The sequence below is a fragment of the Martes martes genome (genome assembly GCF_963455335.1).
Source record: "Martes martes genome assembly, chromosome: 2".
NCBI classification, from domain to species: Eukaryota; Metazoa; Chordata; class Mammalia; order Carnivora; family Mustelidae; genus Martes; species Martes martes.
The window spans coordinates 18209604-18237325 of NC_137889.1; the positions used below are offsets into that span (position 1 = coordinate 18209604).

Genomic DNA, 27722 nt, shown 5'->3' on the forward strand with positions numbered 1-27722 from the left:
AGTGATGTGATCTTGATAATCATTCCACAATGTACTTCAAATCATCACATTTACACTTTAAATAGTTTAAATATGTACACTTACATTTGTCAATTATTCCTCGGTAGTTTTTTATAAAATGAGAACAGTAAAACATCACCAAATAAAATACCTGACGGAGTCAAAAGGACGTTGACAGCTTGTAAGGCTGAAGATCTTATAAAGAAATACAATAGGACTTGGGTACTTGGGTGTTGGTACTTGGGTTGTTTCATAAAAAGGACAAATTGGCGCAGAAATTAGAAGTCTGATTTAAAAACAAACAACATGAGATGTAGTATTTCCTTGCCATTTTCACATTTCTCCACTGCAATTTCAGTTGTTAATTAGCAACGATAGAAGCTGGCAACAGATAATTAATGGTTTTGCTGAGGCATGAATTTGAATTCTAAGGTTAAGGTGGCTACGTGGAAAAAAATCGCCTAAAAAGAGTGCCAGTGGACTTTCTGGCATCCACATCTCAACAGTGATTTGCTGTTCTCTACAGCTCTGCCCTGGCCCAGCAATTCAGTAAGGATTTGAAGGAAATTCTTTGAAACTTACAGCAATACTTTACAGTATATCTTATGGTGCTATTTAGGATTCACAAAAATCTCAGCATACATCCACTTCGCCCCCAAAGTTTACTGCATAAATATAAAACATCTAGATTTCCTTGTTTTACTATAATCCATATCAGTTTGTCTAAGGGCATCACATCCCTTGTGTCTTCTGTTATCCACTTGTTAGTCTTTATTCTTATTCTACAACTACCGCTCAAAGGCAAAATTCATTCTTTTTACAGCACTGGGGAGAAAATTCTCAGACCAAGAAAAATGCCTCCTTTTTTCCTATGCACCAGGGTTGGAAGCCTCTATAAAAGTCATTTAGTTATTATGTAAATCATTAAAATAAAGTAGCATCGCAACTACTAATAGAAAGGAAAAGAGAAGAGGCAAATTGTTCATGAAAGCTATAGGGGGAAATTCAATTCAGAAAATGTTTTTAGCATCTAGGTAAGAGTTTTGCTTTTTCAACTCCATAAACCCACTTATGTTTTTAGAATTAGTTAAGAATTAACTATCAAGATTTAGTGGTCACTCACTATGCAATATCAACCTGTAATAAAAACATAAGATATGTTAAAAAGCATTATTTGACTTTATTAACCTTACTCATAATGTTGAATACAAATGCAAAATTAAGTGGCGACCCTATTCTTAGTCTATTTCAAAGCACGGTCTCTTAGATTTAAGAATTAGGGCAGATGTATGTCACAAGAGGGAGGGGAATCAAAAAATGAAGTCCAAAGAACCCCAGTGATATGTTTATGTATGATAAAGTCTGAGCTACAGCCCTTATATTCCTTTAAATGGTATTTTCTTCTGACTTTCCATTAACCTCATCAGTAACTGATTTCTTAACAAGACCCTAAAATCTACCACAAGTCTTCCAACTACAAATTGAAAAGAAATGTAGGCAGATATGTGTACCAAGTACTTTATGAAATTCACCATGCACATCTGAACTTCACATATAGAATTCAAAAATCAAAAGGACTGTGATAGTCTTAAAACCCAAAGCCTAGATAAGGCTTTCCAATCTTTCCTGCACTGTAAGAAATGACTTGATCTAATGATGTTAATGTAGAAATACATTATATATCTTAACATCAATAAGATATTACATTCAAGGAGAGTGCCAGTAAGCCTTTGCATTTTAAAACCAAAAGGAACACGTCTTGGACACCTTAAATTATAAAAGTCAATTCTAAGCAGGAACTGTTACTGTGTAACAAATACTGCTCATATCAAAAGTGCTGGTGACAAAAAATTCAATACGCCCTCCCCACAGAATCTGTTCACACACATTTATATATAACTGTAGTAAGACTGTAAATATTTAAGGTGCTTAAATTTTGCACCACAGGACTAATTCAATAAGTATTCCACCTGCTACCTCTTTGTAGCAACTCCAGTTAGAGTGAATGATCTGTGGGCAAAGGACAAAAATGCTGTTATTTTCTAGAATGCGGCATTTGTGGAGCTGGAGTGCCCTCTATTGGTAACGAAGAAGACACACTCATTAGCTGTCCTGCATGCATTTTCTCATTAATTCGGAGTTCACACCCATCTTGAAGCATTCGAACTGCTATTCGGGCAATGTTCTTAGAGTCGTCAAGACCACTGTGAGGCCGTCCATCATAATCCATTCCTAGCTTTTCAAGCATTATTGTCAATTTTGTTTGGCTTCTAGGAACCTGGAAAATAAACAGTTTAGTAGATAATTCTTTAGTTTTCTGTAAGCCATTGTGAAAAAGAAGAAAATAAAAATTAATGATAACAGCTAAAGTTAGGCAAAGGGCAAGTACTCTTAGTCAAATGAAGCAAATAAGTAATTTAAACCTTCAGAATTTTAAAAAAATTCTCAAGTTATAAATGAAAATACACATAAATAGGTAGAATCCTCAAGACATCTAAAGAGTTTGCAGTTCTGTAATTTGACAAATCACATTTATGAAAGGAAATGTATTGTTCTGGATATCTAAGTTGAAGCTCTACCATTTTTTTTTAAAGTAGGTTCCCCGCCCAGTGTGGAGTCTAACACGGTGCTTGAACTCACAACCCTGAGATCAAGACCTGAACCAAGATCAAGAGTCAGACACTCAGCCAACTGAGCCACCCAAGCACCCCAAAGCTCTACCATTTTAACCCAAACATTCTTTTCCATGGTATTTTACTATAATGTATTACAGTGTATAATGTATTATACACCATATATATATATATGGTGTATAATGTATTGACAGACTCCTTAGATATACCAAAAAAAACAAACAAACAAAAAAAAAACACAAAAAAACAAAACTTCAGCCTTTCTATGACTAAAGATAATGAAGATCCAGCATGAAAGAAATTACCATGTGGTATTCTTCAACCTATTTAAACACCTGATCCAATTTGGTAAATGTAAAAATCTCACTCCCCAAATTCCAATATGCCCCTCCACTTTTGAGAACCACTATTCTATCTACTGTACATGTTAAGTTTTACATTCTGTAGTTTGTATAGCTGTGTCACCTATACACCTTAGGGTCTTGGCTTCTTCATCTGTAAAATAAGACTAACAGTTATACTCCTTATTCACTGGGTTATTGGGAGAATCACAAAGCAAATGATATAAAAGCACCATGATAAAAATTAATAATTATCCTAAACTTTAATACCATAATGCATTCTGGTCCTTTCATTAAGTATCACCTAGAAAAATGTGCTTTTCCAACATGTTGGACAACTTAGGTGAACTGGACTATTCCTAGACACACACAACCTACCAAGACTGAATCCTGAAGAAAACAAAACCTGAACAGACCTACAGAAAGAGGACTGAACTGGTAATCAAAAACCTCCCAACAGGGGCGCCTGGGTGGCTCAGTGGGTTAAAGCCTCTGCCTTCAGCTCAGGTCATGATCTCAGGGTCCTGGGATCGAGCCCCGCATCAGGCTCTCTGCTCAGCGGGGAGCCTGCTTCCTCCTCTCTCTCTCTGCCTGCCTCTCTGCCTACTTGTGATCTCTGCCTGTCAAATAAATAAAATCTTTAAAAAAAAAAAACAACAACAAAAAAAAAAACCTCCCAACAAAGAGAAGCCCAGAACTTAATGGCTTCGATGGTGAATTCTACAAAAACATTTAAATAAGTTTTAACACTAATCCTTCTCAAACTCTTGCAAAAAACTGAAGAGGAAGAAACATTTCCTAAATCATTTGATAAGCTTGGCATTATCCTGATATCGAGGCCAAAGACACTACAAGAAAACTTGAGATCACTATCCCTTATAAATATTGACGTAAAAATCCTCAACAATACTAGCAAACCAAATTCAGCAGCATATTAAATGAATTATACACCACGACCAAGTAAGATTTATTCTTGGAAAGTAAGGATGGTTCAACATACAAAAAATAATCAATGTAACAAACCACATTAACAGAATGAAGGAAGAAACACATGATCACCTCAACTGATGCAGAAAGGCATTTGACAAGATTAAACATTCTTTCATGATAAGATACTCAACAAACCAGGAATAGAAAAAAACTACCTCAAAATAATGAAGTCCATATATAAAAAAATTTAGAGTGAACATCATATTCAATGTTAAGAAGGCTGAAAGCTTTTCCTCTAGGATCAGGAACAAGATAGGGATGCTCACTTTTACCACTTCCATTCAAAATAACATCAGAAATTCTAACCAGAACAAGCAGGCATGAAAAAGAAATAAAAGAGATCTGAATTGGAAAGGAAGAAGTAAAGTGATCTTTGTTGGCAGCTATCATGATCTTATATGCAGAAAGTCCTGAAGATTCCATCAAAAAATTGTCAGAACTAATAAGCAAAAAGACAGCAAAGTCACAGGATACAAAATCAACACAGAGAAATCAGGTGCATTTCTATCAACTAACAATGTAGAATCCAAAAAGGAAATTAAGAAAACAATTCCATTTCAGTAGAAAAAAAAATAATTTTTTTTTAACCAAAGATGTGAAAGACTTGTACATCAAAAACTAAAAAATGTTACTGAAAGAAATTAGACAGTATAAATAAATGGGAAGACATCTGTGTTCATAAATTGAAAGATTTAGTATTGTTCAGCTATCAATCTAACATAATCTATAAATTCAAAGCAATCACTAATAAAACATTAACTCAAAATGGATCAAAACCTAAACCTAAGTCCAAACTATAAAAGTCTTAGAAGAAAACCTACAGGAGAAGTTTCATGACACTGGATTTGGCAATGGTTTCTTGGATATAACACCAAAAGCAGAGGCAACAAAAGAAAAACCAGATAAACTGGACTTCATGAAAATTTAAAACTTTTGTATCTCAAAGGGCACACTATCAATAGAGAAAAGCAGCCAACAGAATGGAAGAGAATATTTGGAAATCATAGATCTGAAAAAGGATTAATATCCAGAATATATAAAGAATTCCTGGGCACCTGAATAGCTCAGTTGGTTAAGCATCTGCCTTCAGCTCAGGTTATGATCCCAAGGGTCCTGGGATTTAGTCCTGGCCTTAGGTTCAGTGCCTGGTGGGCAGTCTTTTTCTCCCTCTCCCTATACACTGCCAGTGCTCATGCTTGCTCTCTCAAACAAAATCTTAAAAAAAAAAGAATTCCTAAAACTCAACAATAATAGTTAAAAAAAAAAACTACTTGATTTCAAACTGGTCAAAGGACTTGAACAGATATATTTCCAGATAAGTACAACTAGCCAATAAGTTCACAAAAAGCTGCTCAACATTACTAATCATTCTGGAAGTACAAATTTATACGACAATGAGATACCACTCCAAACCCATTAGATGGCCATTATTTAAAAAAAAAAAAGGGGGGGGCAAGCAAATGGAAACTAAGTGTTGGCAAGGATGCAGAGAAACTGGAACCCTCGTGCAGTGCTGGTGAGAATGTAAAATGGTGCTGCAGCTGTGACACGGAAGTTCCTCAAAAAATTAAACATAGAACTACTGTATGATCCAATTCCACTTCTGGGTATGTACCCAAAGAACTGAAAGCAGGGACTCAGTTATTTGCGCACCCACATTCACTGGAGCATTATTTACAACAGCCGAAAGGCGGAAGAACCCACGAGTCTACAGCAGATGAAGGGATAAACAAAATGGGATATAAATCTAATGAAATATTATTCCACCTTCAAAAGGAAGGAGCTTCTCAAACAATGGAATTATTATTTAGCTTTACAAAGGAAGGAAATTCTGACACATGCTACCACATGTCTGAATCTTGAAGACATTATGCTAAGTGAAATACGCCAGGAACAAAAGGACAATATACTGTATGATTCCAGTTACATGAGATACCTAGAGTGGTACAATTCAGAGACAGAAAGCAGAATGGTGGTTACCAGGGGCCAAAGGAAGGGGGAACAGAGAGTCACTTTTTAAAAGGTATAGTTTCAGGTTTGGAAGAAGAAAAAGCCCTGGAAATGAATGGCGGTGATGGTTCCATGACAGTATGAATGTTCTTTTTGACACTAAACTGTGTACTTAATGGCTAAATGGTAAATTTGTTATGCATATTTTACCACAAAATGAATCAGAGTTAACATGAAAAGTCCTGGACAGTGCCAGCAAAGTGATTAACTCTGTTAAACAAAGACCAATTCACTCAATCATGTCTAAAATTTAATAGCTGTGTGAAAACCTGGATAAAGAACACATGAACTTCACACTTCCTCTGGCCTGGCAAGGGAAAGTTCCCGGCAAGATGCCTGACTTGAAAAGTGAATGGTAGGAAAACAGTAGGCCAAAATTTGCTGAGTGGTTTGAAGAAGGGCTATAAGAACTAGCCTAGACATTTTCATTACATAAACCAATTGCAGAAATCTCTGTAAGACCCTGTAGAAAACATTTAACATCCAGTGACAAGATTCTTGGATTTTGAAGAAAATTAAGTCTTTGGAAAAATCACATTGCAAAAAAAAAAAAAAAAATCTGGAATGTTCACACTTTTGCTTGGGCTTGGCAGTGAGAAAGTTATTTGCAAGTCTCAAGACCTACTGAAAGCCATCTGGAAAAACTGTAGAAAATTAGACAGGATTTTTCTTCCCATTGAACACAGAGTACAGCTAGGTAAAAAAGAAAAAAAATTTAAAACAACAACAACAACAACAAAAAAACCTTTCTCAAAATCTTCTGCTGAGCCACAGAACCTGACTCTGAAAAGAGCTTTGTAATGTACAGTCTGTTCATACTCTAGAGATGAGATTTCCTGATCTGCCTTTAGAATAGCTACAGATTTCTGCAAAAGAAGAGGGTCTAGTCACTCACCGAAAAGCAATGAACATTTTGCCATAGCTTTCAATCTTTTGAATGTGTAAGTAAGCCTCTTATTTAACAAGATGAAGAGCACAGGCAGAAGTTCTCTATTTTCAGTGGAAAACGAAATCCATGAGAACTTACCTCAAATCCAACCCAGAACTGAGTATTTGTTTTTTTTTTTTTTTTTTTTTTAATTTTATTTATTTATTTGACAGAGATCACAAGTAGGCAGAGAGGCAGGCAGAGAGAGAGAGGAGAAAGCAGGCTCTCCATGGAGCAGAGAGCCCGATGTGGGGCTCGATCCCAGGACCCTGGGATCATGACCTGAGCCAAAGGCAGAGGCTTTAACCCACTGAGCCACCCAGGCGCCCCCAGAACTGAGTATTTGTACAGGAAAATAAAAAGACAAAAACAAAAGAACAAAAACAAACATATCTTTCGCTTTCCCAAAGCATATTTCATTCTTTATTTATACTTCAAAAATGACATTTTAATGCATATACAGAACTACTAAAGAAATAAACATGTTTGTATAATTTTGTAAATGCTGAACCTACATTTGAGTATGATCATGCCATAGATAAGTAAGTTTATTTTCTAAAATCTGGTATAAAATTGCGTCTGTAACCTGTATTTTTATTCATATTGTTTCAGCTTACTTACAGAAAAATCAAACCCACTGTAAGTTTAAGCCAGCTATTAAAGAGAAAAGTATTATGCTTGCCCTGTAAGTTTCTTAAACATATGAAAAGGAAAGAGATAATTTCAAATTTAATGATCTATCTCCACTCCCAAGAAAGAGCAGGTAAAAAGTCATTTCTAGTTTTAAAAAGGAGAAAGAATACTTTTTGTACATACTGCAGACTATACACTGGTAGCATCCTATACAGAAAAAATTTGTGTTAAGACTTTTAGGCCTACTTAAATAAGGAAAGCAAAACAAAACAAAAGAAGGAAACATTTTAAAAAGAAAAATGTTACGTTTCCTCAACTTCCACTAACTGGCATTAAAGTTGATAACTATTATGAATACGGGAAAACCATATAGAAAGAGCATCCTATCCTTACTGAGCAGAGAGACCCTGCTTCTCCCTCTGCCTGCTGCTCCCTCTGCTTGTGCACTCTTGCTCGCTCGCTCTCTCTCGGGCAAATAAATAAATATAATCTTTAAAAAAGAAAAGAGCAGCCTAATAAATTGGTCAACATAAACAGATCCACAAAAAAAATACTATACTCAAAAGAGCACTTGACAATGTTATTGCCTTACTATATATCTACAACTTTCTGAACACTCCATGTATTGTGATGTATTGTGAGCTGTGGATGTTTTTATGCAGACTTAAAAATTATTTTATGGCTTTATTAATTATTAGTAATTATCCTTAAAATAAATAGTTAAAGGTTTGAGAAAGACACCCTAATGTAAGAATGCATTGTTGCCTGGGAGGTATAGCAAAAAAAAAAAAAAAGCAAACCTAAAGATGACTGAGCCCCTACAATTTACATGAAACACAGAGGACATGGGGTGCCTGCGTGGCTCAGTCTTAAAGCATCTGCCTTTGGCTCAGGTCATGATCTCAGGGTCCTGGGATTGAGGCCCACATCGGGCTCCCTGCTTGGCGGGAAGCCTGCCTCTCCCACTCCCCCTGTTTGTGTTCCCTCTCTCGCTGTGTCTCTGTCAAATAAATAAATAAAATCTTAAATGAAAGAAAGAAACAGAGTAGAGGCATTTGAATTAATAACACAGGACACAATTAGCAAAATCCAGACTGGGAAAATGGAAAAATGGCTCCATTTCTTTCTTTCTTTTTTTTAAAGATTTTATTTATTTGTCTGACAGAGAGAGAGCGAGAGAGAGCACACAAGCAGGGGGAGTGGCAGGCAGAGGAAGAAGCATGCTCCCTGCTGAGCAATGACCCCCCTCCCCAACTTTGTGGGACTTGATCACAGGACCTTGGGATCAGAACCTGAACCAAAGGCAGACACCTAACCAACTGAGCCACCCAGGCATCCCAAAATGGCTCCATTTCTTAAAAAAATAATAATAATAAATCGCTAGAGAAAAAAAGGAGGTGGAAAACGAATTTAGAGATTAAAAAACTTAAAAGAGACATGTCAACCAACTTTAAATGTGTGGACCTTATTTGGATCCGGATTCAAATCACAAAAGGTAAAAGGGAAAAAAAAGAGGTGAAGGGAATTAAGAGGTATAAACCCCAGTTATAAAAAAAGTCACAGGAATGAAAAGTACAGCACAGGGATACAGTCAATAACTGTAATAACATATGCTAGCAAACAGTAACACACTGTGGTGAGCATGGCATAATGTACAGAACTGTCCAATCACTATGTTGTATGCCTGGAACTAATAAATGTCAACTACACTTCAATTTTTAAAATTAACTAATTAAATTAAATTTAAAAAGAAAGCTATAACCATTTGATGATATTAAGGAATTATGGTTGATTATTTTCTAAGTGTGATGGTTATGTTTTTTAAAACGGTTCCTTGTTTTTTGGAGCTACATAATGAAACGTTTACAGATCAAGTGAAATAACATTTGAGGGGCGCCTGGGTGGCTCAGTAGGTTGGGCCTCTGCCTTCGGCTCAGGTCATGATCTCAGGGTCCTGGGATCAAGCCCTGAGGGCTCTCTGCTAGGTGGGGAGCCTCCTTTCCCCTCTCTCTCCGCCTGCCTCTCTGCCTACTTGTGATCTCTGTCTGTCGAATAAATAAAATCTTTAAAAAAAAAAATAGGAAATAACATTTGAGATTGGCTTCAAAAGAGTAAGGAAAGGGAAAAGTGGGTAGAGATGCAGATGAAACAAGGTTGGCCATGAACTTATACCTATTAAAACTGTCCTGTTAGGGGCGCCTGGGTGGCTCAGTTGGTTAAGCGGCTGCCTTCGGCTCAGGTCATGATCCCAGCGTCCTGGGATCGAGTCCCGCATCGGGCTCCTTGCTCCGCAGGGAGCCTGCTTCTCCCTCTGCCACTCTGTCTGCCTGTGCTCGCTCGCTCTCTCTCTCTCTCTCTCTGACAAATAAATAAATAAAATCTTTAAAAAAAACAAAAAAACAAAAAAAAAAAACTGTCCTGTTAAAACTGGGTCATGAGGGCTTATTACACCTGTCAACTTTTGCATATATTTGTAATTATCCATAAAAGATTTTTTTTTGAAAAAGATCACAAAATAAGCGAAAAGATAAATTCACAAAAAAGGAAAAAAAATTACCAAATATAATCAAAAGACTAGTATCCAAGATAAATTATCTATAAACAATCACAAATTGTAACCTACAATTACAAAAGGGCAGACCACCCAATTTTTTAAAATGGGAAGACTTAAACAGGGATTCACAAAATAAATCTGAATGACTAAGAACCTTAAGAAAACAAGCTCAGGCTCCACGTCATGAGTAATTAGGCAAATGCAAATTAGCACCTTAATGAGATGGCATCCCACATTCACCAGATTTATGAACATTTAAAATGTCCGGCAATACCAGATGCTGGCAAAGATGTGGAGCAATTTTAAGTTCATCCACTCTTCTGGGGAGAGTACAAATCAGAAAACTATTTTTGCATTACCTAACGGCAATGATGCACATATCCTATGAACCAGCAATTCTACTAGTAGGTTTATACCCTGGAGCAATGAGCACAAAGGTGCCAGAAGACATGTGCAGGAATGTTTATAGCAACACTGTACCTAAAAGTCCCCAAAATGGCCAAAGTAGGACAGATAAACAATGAAATTCTCCAATGAACTGGAGAACACACAATGAAATCCATACAATGAAATTCTCCACAGCAATAAAATAAACCGCAGCTACATACACAACATCAACGAATCTCAAACACAATCTTGAGAAAAAAAGCAAAATGAACAACACAGCCAGTACAATGTTAATTATACCATGTTCAAAAAGAAGCAAAAGTAAACTATATAAGATAGACACATAAATATTAAAGCTTTAAGGAAAGATAAGAAAATGATTTCCATGAAAGTATGAACCATTTGGGGGGCGGGGTGCACAGAGGGCTCTGGAGGAAAGGAAAGGAATTAAGTGAGTGGAAGTTACAAGGGATTTCACTTTAAAACAACCAAACTCCACTTTTCTGTATGTATATTTCTCAGCTTTAAAAAATGGGAAAATTACAAAAAATGTTTTTAAGGGAAAGCACCTTTTCTCATGAAATTACTTTAGGATTTGCTTCACCAAGATGAGGTTGTAAAGGAAGCAGATGACACAAAGTCTAAAACATGACAGAGAAGCAAGAAAAGAATCTCTTAGGATGACTTTAGAAGAAGCCTAAAGAACAAATAGTTCAGATTAGAACAGGATTAAAAGCTATAGAAAGGTAGCCTCCAAGGAAAAAGGAAAAAAGGAAGAAAGGAAGGAAGGAAGGAAGGAAGGAAGGAAAAAAGAAAAGAAAAAGAAAGAAAAGAGAAAGAAAGAAAACAGACCACTGAGTGTTTTGAATACGGAGAAAGATTTACAGTTTGAATGGAAAGTAACAGGATAAGAAAACAACTGAAGGCACTTGTAAAAATCTCGGGAGAAGTGGTGAACACTCTCCATTGCTACAGGAATGTAAGTACTGAATAATGATTTGCTTATAAAGATAATGTAACTAATTAAGAAGACACGCAGAGGGGAAGGACATGCAGGTATGATGGCTTTCACACAGAGCTAAATCTCATCTTCCATTGTAGGACTCCATATATATCTCAAACTGAAAATTCAAGAAACAGGATAAACATATCATTTAGAAGTATGAAGGTAAATACTGGAAGAAATAGCTACAAAAAGTTGAAAAGTGTTTGCCTCAGGAGAGTAAGGAGAATAAGGACCAGTACTGGTGAGGGCCATAGTGGATGAATGCCCTTTTTCATAAGCCTTGTAGCACTACTTCAAAAATTTACACTATACATATATATTAACTTTGATAAAAATTAAAGTTCAGTGTTTGTTCCACAAACAATTCACATCCTGAATACCCCCACAATTTCAAGCCTCTCCTGAAGATCATGTACTTAACAGTTAACCTATTCAAATAAAGGTAACGGATTAAAAGAAAAATAGCTCAACTTCCTAAATTCATATAATCATCCTCGTGTTTGGATTATAAAAACTTAGAACTGAAGTATATGGCCTTTTCCTGTGAAGAGCACCTAGTAAATCACAACTTACCATAAAAGCAAAATGTAATAAATTTATCATTAAGAGCAGTATAAACAATAAAATAGAGAAACTTTACCTTGTAAAAGTTTCCATATGACTTTCGAATATTGATCCACTTTTTAGCAAAAGGAGGATATTTGAGCCTGCTTAGCCGGCACTGAATGTTCAGGAACTTACTCATATCCCACGAACTTGTAAAATCAAAAACAGGGGTAGAAAAATGATAAAATAAATGCTCTACTGTTCTACTGTTTTAAGTCATTCTAATTGTTTTTTATTTACATGTCACCTTTCTGATATTCACACATATCATCAAGCTTACAAAATTAACCTACTTCCAAAATACTAATTCAAAAATAAACAACAAAGGAAAGTAGAAGTCAGGTATATCAAACTTTTTTCATAAACAAATCTTACTAGGCTAATCATGATCACTTGCAAGGTTCTGATTACTTGGGCAGACCTTTATCTTGTTAATTATTTTTTCACAATCCTAAAATAACACTGTTAAGCTTACTTTTAATGCCAGGTTTATTGTATTAGGAAGTTTTTTGAGGGTATGCTTTGAAACCAAATAAAAAACAAATGAACAAAATATTTGAAAGACGAAAGTAGCTGGTATTAAATGGTGAGAATACACTTTGCTCTGTTACAGTGTTATGTTTCTGTAACACTAATCAACTTACGTAGTTAAGTAGGAAAATACTGATTGTATAATATGGAAATTGTGTTGGTTTATACATGGTTTTTTCCTAGGGAAGGGAAGTGATACAACAGCCGTACAAATTATAACCTTCCGCAGGAAAGAAAAAAGTTCTCAATTCAGCTCTACAGTGCCAACGAGAGTACTTTCAGGTCTATTTTTAAAAAAATTTAAAAACGAGTGCTTGTTTCCAGGATCCTACTGCTTCTGTGCATTTATAATATTCTCTGAGGTAACTTCCCTTAACTCTGAGCTGTCCAAATGATTTCTGGAGGTATGAGTTATGTCCCAGAATGTGAGGAATCACACATACATAATTTATAGAATCACACATACTGTGTTATGACAGCAACACCTATATACCTGACCAGGAACATTGTTCATTCACATTTAAAATCAACAGATTTCCAAAGAGGTCCACCAACAGTTTCCCAGATTTCTATTTTTAAACACAATTATAATGTGACTACACTCAACGCTTTTTTCCTATGTAAGGGTCACTAAACTGCAAGTGATGTAAGAGATTTAAGTGACATCTCAGTTTTAGTGTATAAATGTATCCACAGTTTGACAGAGAAGTTGACCAGGACTTCCTTCTCCAATCTTAATAGCATTCTGGTATAGGAGTTGCCCTGGCACAGTGCCTGTAATCCTTGTTTCAATCCTCCTGATCTTTCCTCTAAGCTTTCCATCGAACAAATGCTTCTGAGCACACGTTCTGAGTCCGGACTATAGGAAGCATTAGGGAAGACAATCAAGTAGCAGAAGCTCTTACTCTGAAAGGATTTTTAATCTCCCTGCAAACAAGTCTTACATAAAGTTTAGATATCAGAATACTTAGATGGCAGCACGAATGGCTCAGATATACAGAATATAAGACATCAAAAAAAAAAAAAAAAGATGATCAGTGTGAGTTGTAGTATGTGGAGTAAAACAAAAGAAGGGCTTTGAATAATAATGAAGACGTAGGAAAGGAAGAGAGCCTTCCAGTAGAGAGGAAAGCATGAGTACGTGCGCAGAGAAAGGATACACCACGTGATTCATGGCCAGCATGCACAGAGTGGACAAGAATGGCAGGTGGGTCAGGCTACCCATGTGGGTGGATTCGCTGAGAGAATGCTGAAAGCCAGACTGAAGAGTTTGGACTTCTTTGAGCAAGGAAGTGACACGATAAAAACTGACTTTAGTAAAGTCATTTTAGTTTTACACAGTAATATTTATTTTTCCCTAGTTCTGAATTAAACTATTATCATTCTTTTCCTCCTCTTTTTTTGATCCTTAGGATGCAAAGCTTAAGTAGAAAAAAGAAAACAACACAAAGTTTAAGTAGAAATAAGAATGTGAAAGGAAAAATATGGTCTTTTGTGGGAGACCCCAGAATTACCAGAAAATATTTCTTTGTGGTTATTCTAAAAGTTAAATGGATATGAACATCTTTCATCTTTAAAAAAAGTAGATAAAAAAGATAATTTTCCTAAATACTCACCCATCTGTCAATATGCAATATTTATACTTTGTTCCTAATTCCTTCAATTTCATCCAGTCAATTACTTTTTTTAGTACCTGAGGGAAGGTATCAGCTCTGTCTACCTGATCCTGAGGATATAAAAGTAAAATTTATAAAAATAAGAGTAGCTACATGTAGTCCTGCAAATACCCAAACAGAAACGTCGAAAGGAAAAGTAAGAGAAAGTCTTATCTATAATATTTTAAACTCTACATGATTTCCTTAGCTGAGGTCCACCTAACATTTCATTTTTAAAATAATAAAAAATTGTTCACAGCCAGGCATTAGGGACGCTTTCAACTGAAGTATATAATCCTCCCAAAATTAAGATCTGAGATCATCCCCGGTGTTTCTTTTTTTTTTTTTTTTAAGATCTCAATCCAGTGGCTTACTATTTCTCCAGAGTGGAAAAAGGGAAATCTCCCAGCTAAAAGCCATGGCCCACTAACATGGTCTTCCTATCTCAAAGCTCAGATCTTTCCACAGCAGATGACACACCGCTGCCAGACTGATCTTCCTAAATTGATCCATCACATCACTTCCATACTTAAAATCCTCCAAACATCCCCCAAGGCTTTCAGGATAAGACACACAGACTCTTCATGGTGTGGCCTCCCTCTGCCTACCATTTTATTTTCAACCACTTTCTTACCAGCCCGTACACAGCTGAGCCATCAGTAGTGTACACCCGAAATGCCTAGCTATGCTTTCCTGCCCATTAACCTATCATGATTCAGCCCAAGTTCACTAACTTGAGAAGTCTGACACTAGCCAGCTCTCCATTTCCTCTGCCATAAGATACCCATAATACCCAGATAAAACACTGACTTGTCAGTCTTTCTAACCATATTGTCACCACTGGTTTAGTGTGTCTGTCCTCCTGATTATAAATTGTTGAGTGAGCCAAGGAGATTGACTTGACCACCTCTGTATCCCCAGTACCCTGGCAACTACTGTAGTAGGCACTGAAATACTTGTTGAGTGAATGAGTAAATGAATAAAGAAACCAAATTAATGAACAAAGAGCAATTAGAATACAATAAAAAGTCAGAGACTTAAAAAAACATTAAGCTATGTATCCAGTCAGGTTATAAAGAGATACATTTCCAAACTTCCTCTCCAAGTCCATCAGGGTAACACTTGCTTTACTAATGATCTAAATAAATGCAACCTTTAGTTTCATCACTACAAGTCCTTAAGAGGAAAGGCTGAGAAAGATTTTACCAGGTATAAAATTTGCTTTTCTACTTTTTTAATAGTATAATCTGAAAAATCTTTACCAAGTAAGGAAAGTACCATATTAATTTGTTTACAATAATAATGATTTTTTAAATTATGAAATAAAATCTAATTTCAGAACTTATTTCAAACTCTAGAAAAAGGAACATAGAATTAGAACCTGAGTAATTCCAGTTAGGTTGATGCAGAAATCAGAGAGTTGTGTGTTAACCTCTGGTCTCACGTACTGCTGGAATGTATCTTCCTACAAGGGAAGAACAAGGAGAACAAGTTCAAGTATTTTCTATGACTTCAGAAACAGGACACAAAATACATGAAACATTAAGCTACAGAAGACTATAATTTCATAGGTGCTCATGGTATAGCCTTTTCTAGAATTTTAACAATTTAAGGATAATTCTCTACTCCCAAAACACTTTAATTTTAATTATTTTATAGTTTAAAAAATTTTAAGAGTGGCACCTGGCTGGCTCAGTCAGTTAAGCATCCAACTCCTAGTTTCACCTCAGGTCGTGATTTCACGGGTCATGAGATCCAGCCCCAAGTGGGGCTCCCTTCTCAGTGAAGAGTTTGCTTGAGATTCTCTCCCTCTGCCCCTCTCCCCACTCACGTGCGCACATACTCTCTCTCTCAAATAAATAAATCTTCAAAAAATAAAAAAAACTTAAGATGGGGTGCCTGGGTGGCTCAGTTGTTAAGCAACTGACTCGTCATTTCAGCTGAGGTCATGATCTCATGGGTCGTGGGACTGAGCCCCATATCAGGCTCTACGCTGAGCACGGAGCCTGCTGGAGATCCTCTCCTTCTGCCCCTCCCCAACTTGTGTGTGCACATGGGTGCACTCTCTATCTAAAATAAATAAATCTCAAAAAAAATTTTAAGATAGGGCAAGTATCTAAAAGCAAGTCTTCAAACCAAAGGTTAAATATTTTCTTGAGGAGCAAAATGTCAATAATTTTGCTCGTAATATTTGAAATCGTAAAGCTTAATAATGCAACCTCAACTTCAAGTTACAGCTTTTTAAATAATAATAAATTCTTTGGGGAAATGCCAATCTTTGGTTATAAAAAATTAGCTCTAGATTACTACTCCCATTTTCTCTTGACTACTCCTTATTTTTATATTGATTCTAATAAACTGAATACTGAATAGCCAAAATTAAACATGAGATGGAGTAGTTTAAAGGGTGATAATATTATATTTTTGTAGCAATTTTAACCTCTTTGAGAAGCCTTCACGCTTGCCTTCCCATTATATAATCACAACTCTATGAACTCGTAGGCCAGTACTGTTATCACCAAGCTCAGATCTCAAAGTGCGAATTTTCCTCTAACCTAATACTGCCTCCCTAATCTAGAACATGCTAAGTCACTTGTTAAAACTTAATGACAATTTCAAAGCCTAAAGGCAGCAATCATTAATACCAGGTAGATGCAGAGAAAAAGACAAAAAATATTTCTTGTGACAGAAAATTTAAAAATTAAGATTATTAATTATTTCTCAATAATAAATTCTTTCTTCACACAAGTGTATGAAGCCAATGAGTTATAAAGATTATTGTTGTAAAAGAGCAAAATTAAAGAACAAAGAATGTTTGAACTTCAAGTCAGATGCTCTTTACTTACCAAACACACTGCAGAAGGAAAAATTTTACTTAACTGAGTTTCACAGATAAATGAAAGCTTTATCTTTTTAAGTATCAATATTTTATAATATTTTATATTTATATATTTATACAATATTTTATAATTTTCAATGAAAACCTTTCAAAAATATGCAACTTCCCTTACCAATGCAGGCAGGTAATATTAAACACACTATTAATAAAACTTTAGTCAGTATTTAACACTTTTATCAGAATGATGCTATAGAGAAGAACTATGCACTTGTTAACCAAATATTTAGCAATAACTTAAGTAAATTACATAGTAAATTAACAGGTGATAAGGGTTTTTAAACATTAAAGTAGAGCAGGTAAGTGGGATCAGAAAAATGGGGGTGTGGTTCAGCTACTCTATTAAATAGGTCATCACCTTTATGCAGAAGGTGAGAACTAAGAAAGGCCTGGAAGGAAGAGAGGAAGGGAGGAATTAGCAGCAAGACCTCTGGAGGAAAGGAATTAGAACTAAAGCCCTGGAAGGTGAGGGGGTGGAACATGCCTGGCATTTCTGAGAAATAGCAAGCAGGTCAATATGGCATGATCAGAGGTAATGAGAAGATAGCTCATGTTAAGGAAAATGGCTTTTACTGAGTTAAATGGAAAGCCACTAAAGGGTTTAAGCAGAGAGGGGAAATGATTTGACTTTTATAAGGATCACTCTAGCCACTATGTTGAGAATTGGCTGTAGGAGACATGGAAGGAAACAGAGACCGGTTTGAAGGTAAATCCAGACAAGAAATTATGGATGGGGGCTCAGACTACAGTCATAGCACTGCAGTTAAGTGGCTGGGCTCTGTATGTATTCTGAAGGCAGAGCAAACGGGAGTTGCTGTTGGTCTGGATGTATGATGCGAGAGAAACAGGAGTCAAGGATGATTCCTAGGTTTTGAACTGAGTAACACTGGAGACAAATCAAGAGAATGAGGTGTACTGATAGTCACTTGCAAAAAATGTTTCAAGGACAGAGTGGTCTCTTACACCAGGACTTAGGTAGAGATCCAAGATGACACTAATGAGTGATTTTAATGGAGTGATGGGATTGAAGACAGTGTGGATTTAAGAGAGAATGAGAGGAAACAGACAGCAGTATGTACCTTTTTCAAAGAACAAACGCATAGCGTAGCTGGCAGGGAAGTGGGATAGAGTGAAAGCTTTTCATGGTGTGAAAAGTAACAGGTCTGTATGTGGTGGGAACAATACAGTAGAAAGCAGTAAATCACTACTGTCTAAATGAGAGAAAAGAATTGCAAGAGCAATGTCCTTGAGTAAGAAAGAGAAAGTGGAATCTGGTGAGTTATACAAGACTATTACTTTCACAGCTGTCATCTTTCCTTTTAACTTATTGACTTTAATCTTCTTTGGACAAGGAAATTACATTAATAGTCTGATTATAACTAAGAGGCTCTGAACAACACTATGAAAAAGATCTATGCATTTTAATACATAAGCCTTTTTATACTTGCTCCCAACGCGTTGGTGCCAACTGGGGAACAGCACAGAAGTAACTTCTGGATGGATGAGATGCTGATACACCCTTGCTCAGATTTTACACGGCAAAGAGTAGTATCTGGGGAATTCCTGCTGGCTTCCTGAACTAATACTGCAGTGACAGCAAGTACGTAAAGCACATACATTATAGGTCTTGGGGCCAAGGTTTAGGAGTGTCATCGCACCCTAGACTTCTCACTAGAAAGATGGCCAGTACTAAGTTGACAGGTGATTTCCGTAATTTGCTATTTTTAGAGATCACAGCATACAGTCATCTATAGCACTGGTTCTCAACCCGGACTGCATGTCAACTAAGAAGCTTTAAAAACATGCTGATATCAGGGGTTCCACCACAGGACAACTAAATCAGAACCTCTGGGATGAGGGCCAGGCATTTTTCCCCCCTCCCTAGGAGATTCTTACAGCCAGCCAAGTATGTGTTCCAAGCAAACAGGAAAAAAAAAAAAAAACACTATAATTTTAGCTATTGGAAAAGGAGAGAAGTAGCCTCTGAAGTTATTTCATTACAGCTTTTCTATCAATCAAGCTGATATGAGGTACACAAGAGCAAACAACCCACTTCAGAATTCTCATTCTAGCTTTAAAACAGCAAATGAGATGCCTGCTCTACTGAGAACCCCAGGATAGTTGCTGCTAAGAATAAAACTGAAATACAACAATTCACTTACTATTTCTAAGGTATGGGTATTCAGTAAAACCACAGGAAATTCAATTATTTCATGTATAAATTCAGGTGGGTTGCCCTCTTCACAAGTGGCTTCAAAATCAATGATACAAATGTAGTCGTAGTAGCTGTCAGCACAACTGCCCTCTTTCAACATGAGCTTCTGCTTCTTGTAATAGTTTTTCAGCCTTTTCTTTAGCACATCCTTTACTCCTCTAAGGAAAGAAGAAGAAAATGAACTCTCATGTGAATTTTACAATCAAGAATCTGAACTCTTACCTGCTGGTACTGGGATGAACCACTGGCAGTCGCGGCATAATTTAGCAAACATTAGCTAAAATAAATGTAAAGAAAGCAAGACTTAAAGCTAAATTAGCAAAGAATTAAAATCAAATGTAATACAGCATCAGTATTTTCCTTCCCAAGTAACTTTTTGTCTTTGTAGTACATAAGAGCTTTCTCCTATTCTAGTATTTCAAACCATAAATCTTGTTAGCATACACCACCTATAAAGCCACATTGCCTTATATACCAAGATAATATACACATTACAAAAACTGAAATTAATGTTGAACTATTCTATGGGCCAAACACAAATTTCAGAGTAAGAACATTCAGGTATATGGAACATTTATGTTGTCTCATACCTTTCTTTTGGCTTTTATAGGTTATACAACTAAGATATCCATATGAATATGAAAGCTCTACGAGCCTAGTATGTAAAGTTGAATGTCTATTAGCTACTTAACTAGGAAAACTCATTTAGAAGATACCCTAGTGTAAACCACTTCTAGAAGAACTTTGTCATACTCCGTAGTTTCTTAACTGGAGGTAGGTTTCTTCATTTACCATGAGTAGAATTTAATTCAGGAGATTATGGGTATTTTCAAAATATATGTTTCACAACTGGTGGGTGGAAAAAGGGTTGCTCTAAATAGATAACAATGGTTGGTAATGGTGGTCATGTTCTTCAAACTACATGTACTTCTAAAAATTAAAAGCCATGACCAGTGCTGACTTCTTTCAGTGTTACTTGTTTGAATCCTTATATTAACAGCTCACAAATACAAAATGACAGGAAAAATAAGAGGATCTAAACTGTAGTTAGTGCATAGCGACAACTCGGGAATTTTAGTCACATCACTGATTAGTGACTATTAAAAAATTTTTTAATCTTTTATTTTCCTTTCTCAACTATCCATGAAAAGGAATCCTATTCATGAGAATATTGACAACCAGAGTTGTCAATATTTGCTTTAAGGCAAAACGTTTTAATATGTTTATTTGCTTGAGATTTTCTAAATTACCAAAATCTAGGAGGGAAATCCCTTAAGCCCCTTCATATTAAGGTATTGTGAGTGACCTCTGTGTCATGCATGGGGCAGCTCTGGATTCCTTCATCTTAATTTCTCTCTATTTCTTGGAGAAGCTGCACTTACTTTAAGGGGTGCCCACAAACCTAATAGCAACAGGAACAATAACCAGGTGCTCCAGGGAGAGACTTGTCACCTTTAATACCTCCTTTGCCATCCACATCCAAATAATCACCACTTTTGCCAATTCTAACTCAGAAAAAAATTCAGAATCTGCTTCTCCTGAATTGGCTCTGGTGTAGCTCCCATGAGCTCCCTGGACTCTGTCAAATGCTTGTAATGCCACAACCCTTCTTTTCATTCTTTACCCCACTTTAGAACTATCCACTAATGCCAATTTCCTGCTATAATACCCTGAGTGGCTCCCTTGTGCTTATACATTAAACAGACTTCAGCATACAGTTCCTTCACAACTTGCCTACGACCTATCATTTCTGTATCATCTTCAGATGCTCCCACTCCCCGTGGTACATCGAACACTGCAGACAAAACACTGCATGAGCCACTGTCTAATATGTGATACGCTTTCTTGTTTTGTAACTTTGGTCATACAACAGCTGATGAAAAAGCAAGATTATTTAGCAGAAAACATACCTACAGGAATTAGTTTTGAGTTCCTTCTGCCTCAATTACCCTCCATTCCTTTTCTGTATGGCCTATCAATTCGATCATCACTCCTGAATTCCTAAGACAGACTCTCTTCTTTATTTGCATGCTGTGCTTGACCAGACCTCCAACACAGCACTGGTCACGCTGTATTGTGATTGTCTGTGTATATTCCCAAAAGACTGTCTGCTTTCCAAAATGGGGGATATACATATCCATGTTACTTTTATAACTTTAATGCCCAGTGTAGTGCTTAGAAATCAGTAAGTGCTTGCTGAATAAATGTACAAACATACGATTAGATCTCTAACTGCCGTGCAAGGTCACAAGTAAGCAACTGATCTTCACTCCTAGGAACGACAAGAATTTTGCTCTGAAAATCTTCACAAGCTATATCTTCATAATAGAGTCAGGGGGAAATGAAGTAAAATTTTTCTTCACAAGTTATCATGTAGACAATCTAAAAGGGAAAAAAGTACATGTGTGCTCTTTTGAAAAGTAGTGAAGCTCTATTTCAAAGCAAAGAAGAGGAATCTTGCCTAAAAGAGAAAAAGGATACAGGTGACCCAGAAACAATAACTTTTATTGCATGCAATAAAAAATAACATTTATTGCATGCGGTCAATTTTTTTTATTAATGCCTGACAACTGAATTGTCCATCAAAAATAAGCATGCTTTTCTGGATTCCAAAGCTCATTCTTACCTCATGCCCCAAGTTGAAATAAAGTGATTTAATTTGCAAAAAATTACTAAAAACTGAGTATGGGGGCGTCTTGGTGGCTCAGTGGGTTAAGCCTCTGCCTCAGCTCAGGTCATGGTCTCAGGGTCCTGCGATCGAGCCCCGCATTGGGCTCTCTGCTCAGGAGGGAGCCTGCTTCCCCCTCTCTCTCTGCCTTTCTGCCTACTTGTGATATCTCTTTCTCTGTCAAATAAATAAATAAAATCTTTAAAAAAAAAACTGAGTATGTATACATCTCACTGAACACACACACACAAAAAATTGGCTAAGCTGCATTATTTTCTCTTTTAATATACAGTTATATTAAAATATAACATACAGTATATACAGTATACTATCATTCTGCATACTTTCAGAAACTAAAACAGAAAAAAAATATTTCCTGGTAAGTGATTTTTTTAAATTACCTGGTTTCAAAGAAACCCTCTTTATAAAAATAACACAAAATAATACACACACACACACACACACACACACACACACACTCACATCCCCAATCGCATTAATGAGATATAATTAACCAAATGAGTACCAAATTAACCAAATTAACCAAATGAGTAACTAAAAAGATTTAAAATATATGTAGTAATAAGACAGCTACTCCTACACATTATTGGTAGATTGTCAAAATATTCAGACTTCAACTCAGCAATCTTAGTCTATCACCTAAGAGACTGTCAGAAGTAATCAGAGTTGCACATAAATATACTTTAAGAATGTAAATTATAGCTGTTATCTGAATTGTTAATAATGACTATCTCTTTATGGTAGGATTACAGATGACTGTTAGTTTTTCAGTGTTTTCAAGATTTTCTACAATGAACATGTACTACTTTTAAATTTTTAAAAAGTTGTTTTTAATTACCTGGTTTCAAGCTTGAATTCTGAAAGTTTAGCTCTGAGTTCTTCCTTACTCATTCTATTAATGCATCCATTTGTAATAGCAATCTCTTTGTAAACTGGGTCACTGAAATCACTTGCACTGGAGGTAATGAACTTAGACTCCTTTGTTTCTTGGCCATCAAATCTACATCGTTGCTTTTTCTACCAAAAAAAAGGTACAGCATATAATTAATACAAACAACTTAAAGATTCAAACTCCTGAGGCCTATTCATGCTACATGTGCAATGAAAAGTACATAGAAAGAAGAAAGACGTGTTTCCAATACAATTTACCCTGCTGTTCTGAGTCATGAGATTTCTTAAAGGAAATGAAGCTAAGTAAAAATAGCACTGGTATTGGGAGCACTTCAAAACAGAGCCCTAGCTGACCATTTACTAGCAGCAAGACCTTGGATAGTTATTTATCAGTCTCTGATCTTCAGTTTCCTTATCTATAAAATAAAGAATAATAATAATAATAATACCTATTCTAAGTGGCACTTGGCATTTGGTAATGGTAAACAGTATTTAAACAAGGTTATTATAGGGGTACCTGGGTAGCTCAGTCGGCTAAGCATCTGACTTCAGCTCCCCTGTGTCCTGCTCAGCAGGGAGTCTGCTAGTCCCTCTTCCTCTGCCCTCCCCCTTAAGCTCTCTCTCTCTCTGTAATAAAGAAATAAAATCTTTAAAAACTGTTTTAAAATAAACAAGGTTATTATAAGGATTAAATGAGATTATGTATATCAGCTCCCAACACCATACCCACTGTGCAATTAATGGAAATTTTATTACCGTATCATAGACTATAGAACAGACCTTTTCACAAATGACAATCTAAAATTTACAAACAAAATTTTAAATGACCTTTTACAGCATTATGCATGTGTAAGTCAGTGACTTCCTGAGAATTTTTTTTAAAAAGATTTTATTTATTTGAGAGAGAGAGCATGAATGAGCATGTGCGAGAAGGGTAGGGGCAGAGGGAGAGAGAGAATGAATATCAAGCAAAGTCCTCTGCTGAGCACAGAGCTTGATGCAGGCTTGATTCCACAACCCTAAGATCATGACCTGAGCCCAAATCAAGAGCCTGACACTGAAGAGACTGAGCCACACAGGTGCCCCCACAGAATTTTTTAACCTGACTTCATTTCACTAACTTAACAGAAATTGCCCAATATAAAAACAAAATGGGCTAGATAGAAATCTAGCTCAAAACTTTCTAGAACCCAAAGCAAAGGAGGAAATGTATTTGGTTTCAAAACACAATTTCTAAAACTCACATTGTACCAATTATTCAGAAGAACTAGTTACTGTATCATAAATCCTCCCTCTCTCCTTAAATCAAAATCTTTGTATGAAAAAACATGACTCAACTATAATCACTCCCCAGGTAGTCCCAAATTATTAATATGTTAAGTAACAGAGTTCCATTTATAAGTTAATTATTTTCCAAATGCAACGTCACAAATATTAGGTATGTTTCAGAATTTTCAAAAAGACTTTGGAACTTACCATTAATTCATATTAAAATTTGTTAACTTAGTTATAATTTACCACATTGTCCCCACATGAACTTTAATGACAGATTAAGAAGGGATAGCCATAGACAGGCCAAAGACCCTACTTAGCACTAATCCTAATGGTCAGGAACTATTTCCCACTCAAAGCTCTCAATTTAGTATAACACACATTTACTAGAAATGCAATGTTTGGTATTATGCTAGAGTACTCAAGAATTACTCCTATCTCGTCAGAGGAAGATATCAGCAATCCCAATATCTGAATTGTCCATAAATAAGAGTAACTATATTGAAGTTCCTTGTTGACAAATTCTTTAAAAAACTTTATTACACTGATCTTTGACTAAAACTGAGGAAATAACTAGCTTTTGATGATCTGTTAAATTTATAATACCTAGCTATTTTATCACTAGAATTTAATCAAGATAATTTATCTCGTGTCTTTAAATTTACATTGAATTTTAAACTTCATCTTCAGTCAGGTTAAAATTTAGGTCAACAGCGAGTTAACAGTTTGTCTACCAAAACAGAAGGCTCAGTCAATTTAAGCAAATTTACTCTTTGGCTAAGTCCTCTCTCTCTGATTCACCTGCTTAATTCTTATCTAAGATTGTAGCTACAAAAATTACCTACAAATAACACTAAGGCCTCTTGTAAATTTGCTATAAATCATGATTTCTGTAACAGAAGATCTGCTTCCTCTCCCAGTTCCAACTCGAGCTCTTTCAGTGAAGCTCAGGGCATCAGGGTCCAGTTCTCAGTGATCAGTGCCTTCTCCCAAATTTAAGGTCTACACTAATGGTTTCCAAAGGTGCTCAAGTCAATCCACTAAGGAGCAGAAAGAAAATATTAAAAATCTCATCTGTATTATTAATCTACTAAAATGCATAATTAGTTTACTAAATAATAGATTGATACTAAATAATGCATGGATTGATATACTAAATAATACACAGATTGATAATACATAGATTGATACTAAATAATACATAGATTGATACTCCCCAATGTCTATGTCCACCTGAAACACTTCACATAAAGTCCTGGACATACAATGAGGAAAGGGTGGACAGATTCCATAGTATGGGGAGGAATATTCACTTTCGGTGTTGTGGCATTCTGCAACTTTCCTGTATTCAAGTAAATGGCTGTATGATTTATATTATCCCAAATAAGAAGATATTTACATTATGGGAAATGATTATAAAAATCTTTTATACCAAAAAGAGGCTTACTACCTTGCCTTAAGTACTTAAAAATGTTTTTCGACTTCAAGTGACATATTTTCATTTACAAGACAGGTATTCCAAAATTGCTGTCATTTTCTGTGATGAGAAAGGGATTAATAGTTTGAAATTCAGAAGATTCCTTTTAACAAACACAACTTGTTATTTCAACATGAAATAAAGTATGTTTTAATAACAAGATAAAAAGAAACTTTTCTCTGTGGCAAGAACATTTTTAAAATAGTTATTTTGGGAATGTTTTCATTATTTTATTGCCCAAAACTGCATTATCTACAAAACAAACAAAAAAACTTCTGCAACTACACACACAAAAAAAGACCTTAGAAGTATAATTTAGCTTGATTAAAATTCTTCCAAAAGAAGAGTTCTGATGAAATTGGAACCTACTTGCTTAAAAACATAAAAATGCAACCCCTATTATTTTACAAAAACCACCGATATTAGGGAAAATGAAAATGTACTTAGCTGAGTTCCAACAAAACACTCTGAGATTGAAAAAAAAAAAAAAAACCTGTATCACCATTTATTAATGGTATCCAACAATATGTTTTTAACAAATATGAGTCACTAAAACCAATTTGGAACATAGACCTAAGTTTTAAGTCGCTATATCTCAAAGTTTTAAGACTTTCAAATATAATGAAGTATAGTCAGTTACTTCTAAGCCAACTTACATGATGAAGATCTCAGATTGAAGAGGGAGGTGGCTGGAAAAGTGTTTCTTTAGAGAGAAGGGGCCTGGAAGGCTTCTTTGAAAGGAGTATCTTAAAGAGAATGCAATAACTATGCAAAGATCCCAAAGAGCATGCAGGGCAAAGGGAAAACACAAAGATCCTTAACGAAAAAGGCCATCCACCATTTAAAAAAAAAAAAAAAAAGCAATGAAGCCAGGGGCTCTGAGAGCAAAAGGGAAGAACTGTGTGAGATGCATTCAGCCCTGGGGGCAGGAGCCAGGTCTTGCAGGACAGCAAACTGAAAACTAGGAAGGGAAGAAACCCAGTCAGATTTATGTTTATTAAGATCATTCTAGCCGCTATATGAAGACCTTAACTAGATCCAAGAGCAAGAACAAGGACGCCTCCAGCAACTACCCATTCTAGGAAGTGCTCAAAATACATTCCTGAAATGAAATAACCAATTTTAGTATTATTTACAATCTGCAGCTCTGGTCAACAATAATTTTTATCTCTGTCCAATAGGACGAATAAGTAAGTTTTAAGGCGGTCTTCACAATTTTGCTCTGTAACTAAGATCTACCAATGAGTTGTCAAAATCATTATGGAAAATAAGTCATACGATAAATCGATATGAAATAGTAGCAAATAGGCAAAATCTCCAACTAACAGGTACAACCACCTTCTGTGAAGTCTGGGAGGCAATGGGCTTCAGGTCTTAAGAAATGACATACCTAAGAGCACAGGGTGCGCTTTTTAAAATATAACCTATCAATTACCTATAAGGCTGGAGAGAATGACCACAGCAACAGTGCGCACGGAATATCAGAGCGGAATTCCCAGCAGAACTTATAAAACCACAGTTCACACACTTCTCTTCTTGACTATTTCCTCACATCCTGAGGGTATTTCGGGCGAGAGGGGACTCAGTGACAACCATGGCACCGGAGGTGGGGACAGGGAAAGCTGCCGGGGCTGGGGTGGAAGGGCACGCAGCCTGAGGTTTCTGCGGGACACCCTCGAAGACAGGGACGCGGGCATATGGAAGGGCCGGACACCGATTGCCGGGCGCGGGCGGACTCACCTCGGGATTCGGATGCTGCGGCTCCTCCCCACACTCCGACCGGGGCGACTCCAGCCGCGCGGGAACCACGGCCTCGCTGCTAGGCTGTTTGCTCCGCTCATGCTCCATGCCGGCTGTCACGTAAAAAGAGAGGGGCTGGAGCCCGACACTCGTTCACTCTCACTCGGCCAAGCCCGAAAGCCTCGCCTTTCTCCGTTGAAAAATTACCGGGCTCGCGTTCCCGCGGCGGCGGCCACACAAACTCGAGCGGACACCTCCCACTTCCGGG

At 36.4% G+C, this 27722-nt stretch overlaps 1 protein-coding gene across 1 annotated transcript; it reads right to left on the minus strand.

The window, feature by feature from the left end:
• ERI1 (exoribonuclease 1) lies at window positions 1–27722 on the minus strand. Its single transcript, XM_080797084.1, has 7 exons — window positions 27455–27722; window positions 22913–23091; window positions 19333–19543; window positions 15656–15739; window positions 14236–14345; window positions 12123–12237; window positions 1–2278 (listed from the first exon to the last, which is right to left on the minus strand). Exons 1-7 carry the CDS (start codon window positions 27560–27562, stop codon window positions 2036–2038), a joined length of 1050 nt encoding a protein of 349 aa, XP_080653210.1. The 5' UTR covers window positions 27563–27722; the 3' UTR covers window positions 1–2035.

Coding starts and splice junctions, on each gene's coding strand:
- ERI1 (XM_080797084.1), bottom strand. CDS start 27,562: ATGGAGCATGAGCGGAGCAAACAGCCTAGCAGCGAGGCCGTGGTTCCC. Junction 19,544..22,912: donor GAATTCAAGCTTGAAACCAG/GTAATTAAAAAC, acceptor TTCTTTCCTTAG/AGGAGTAAAGGATGTGCTAA. Junction 15,740..19,332: donor ATACCCATACCTTAGAAATA/GTAAGTGAATTG, acceptor CTTCCCTTGTAG/GAAGATACATTCCAGCAGTA.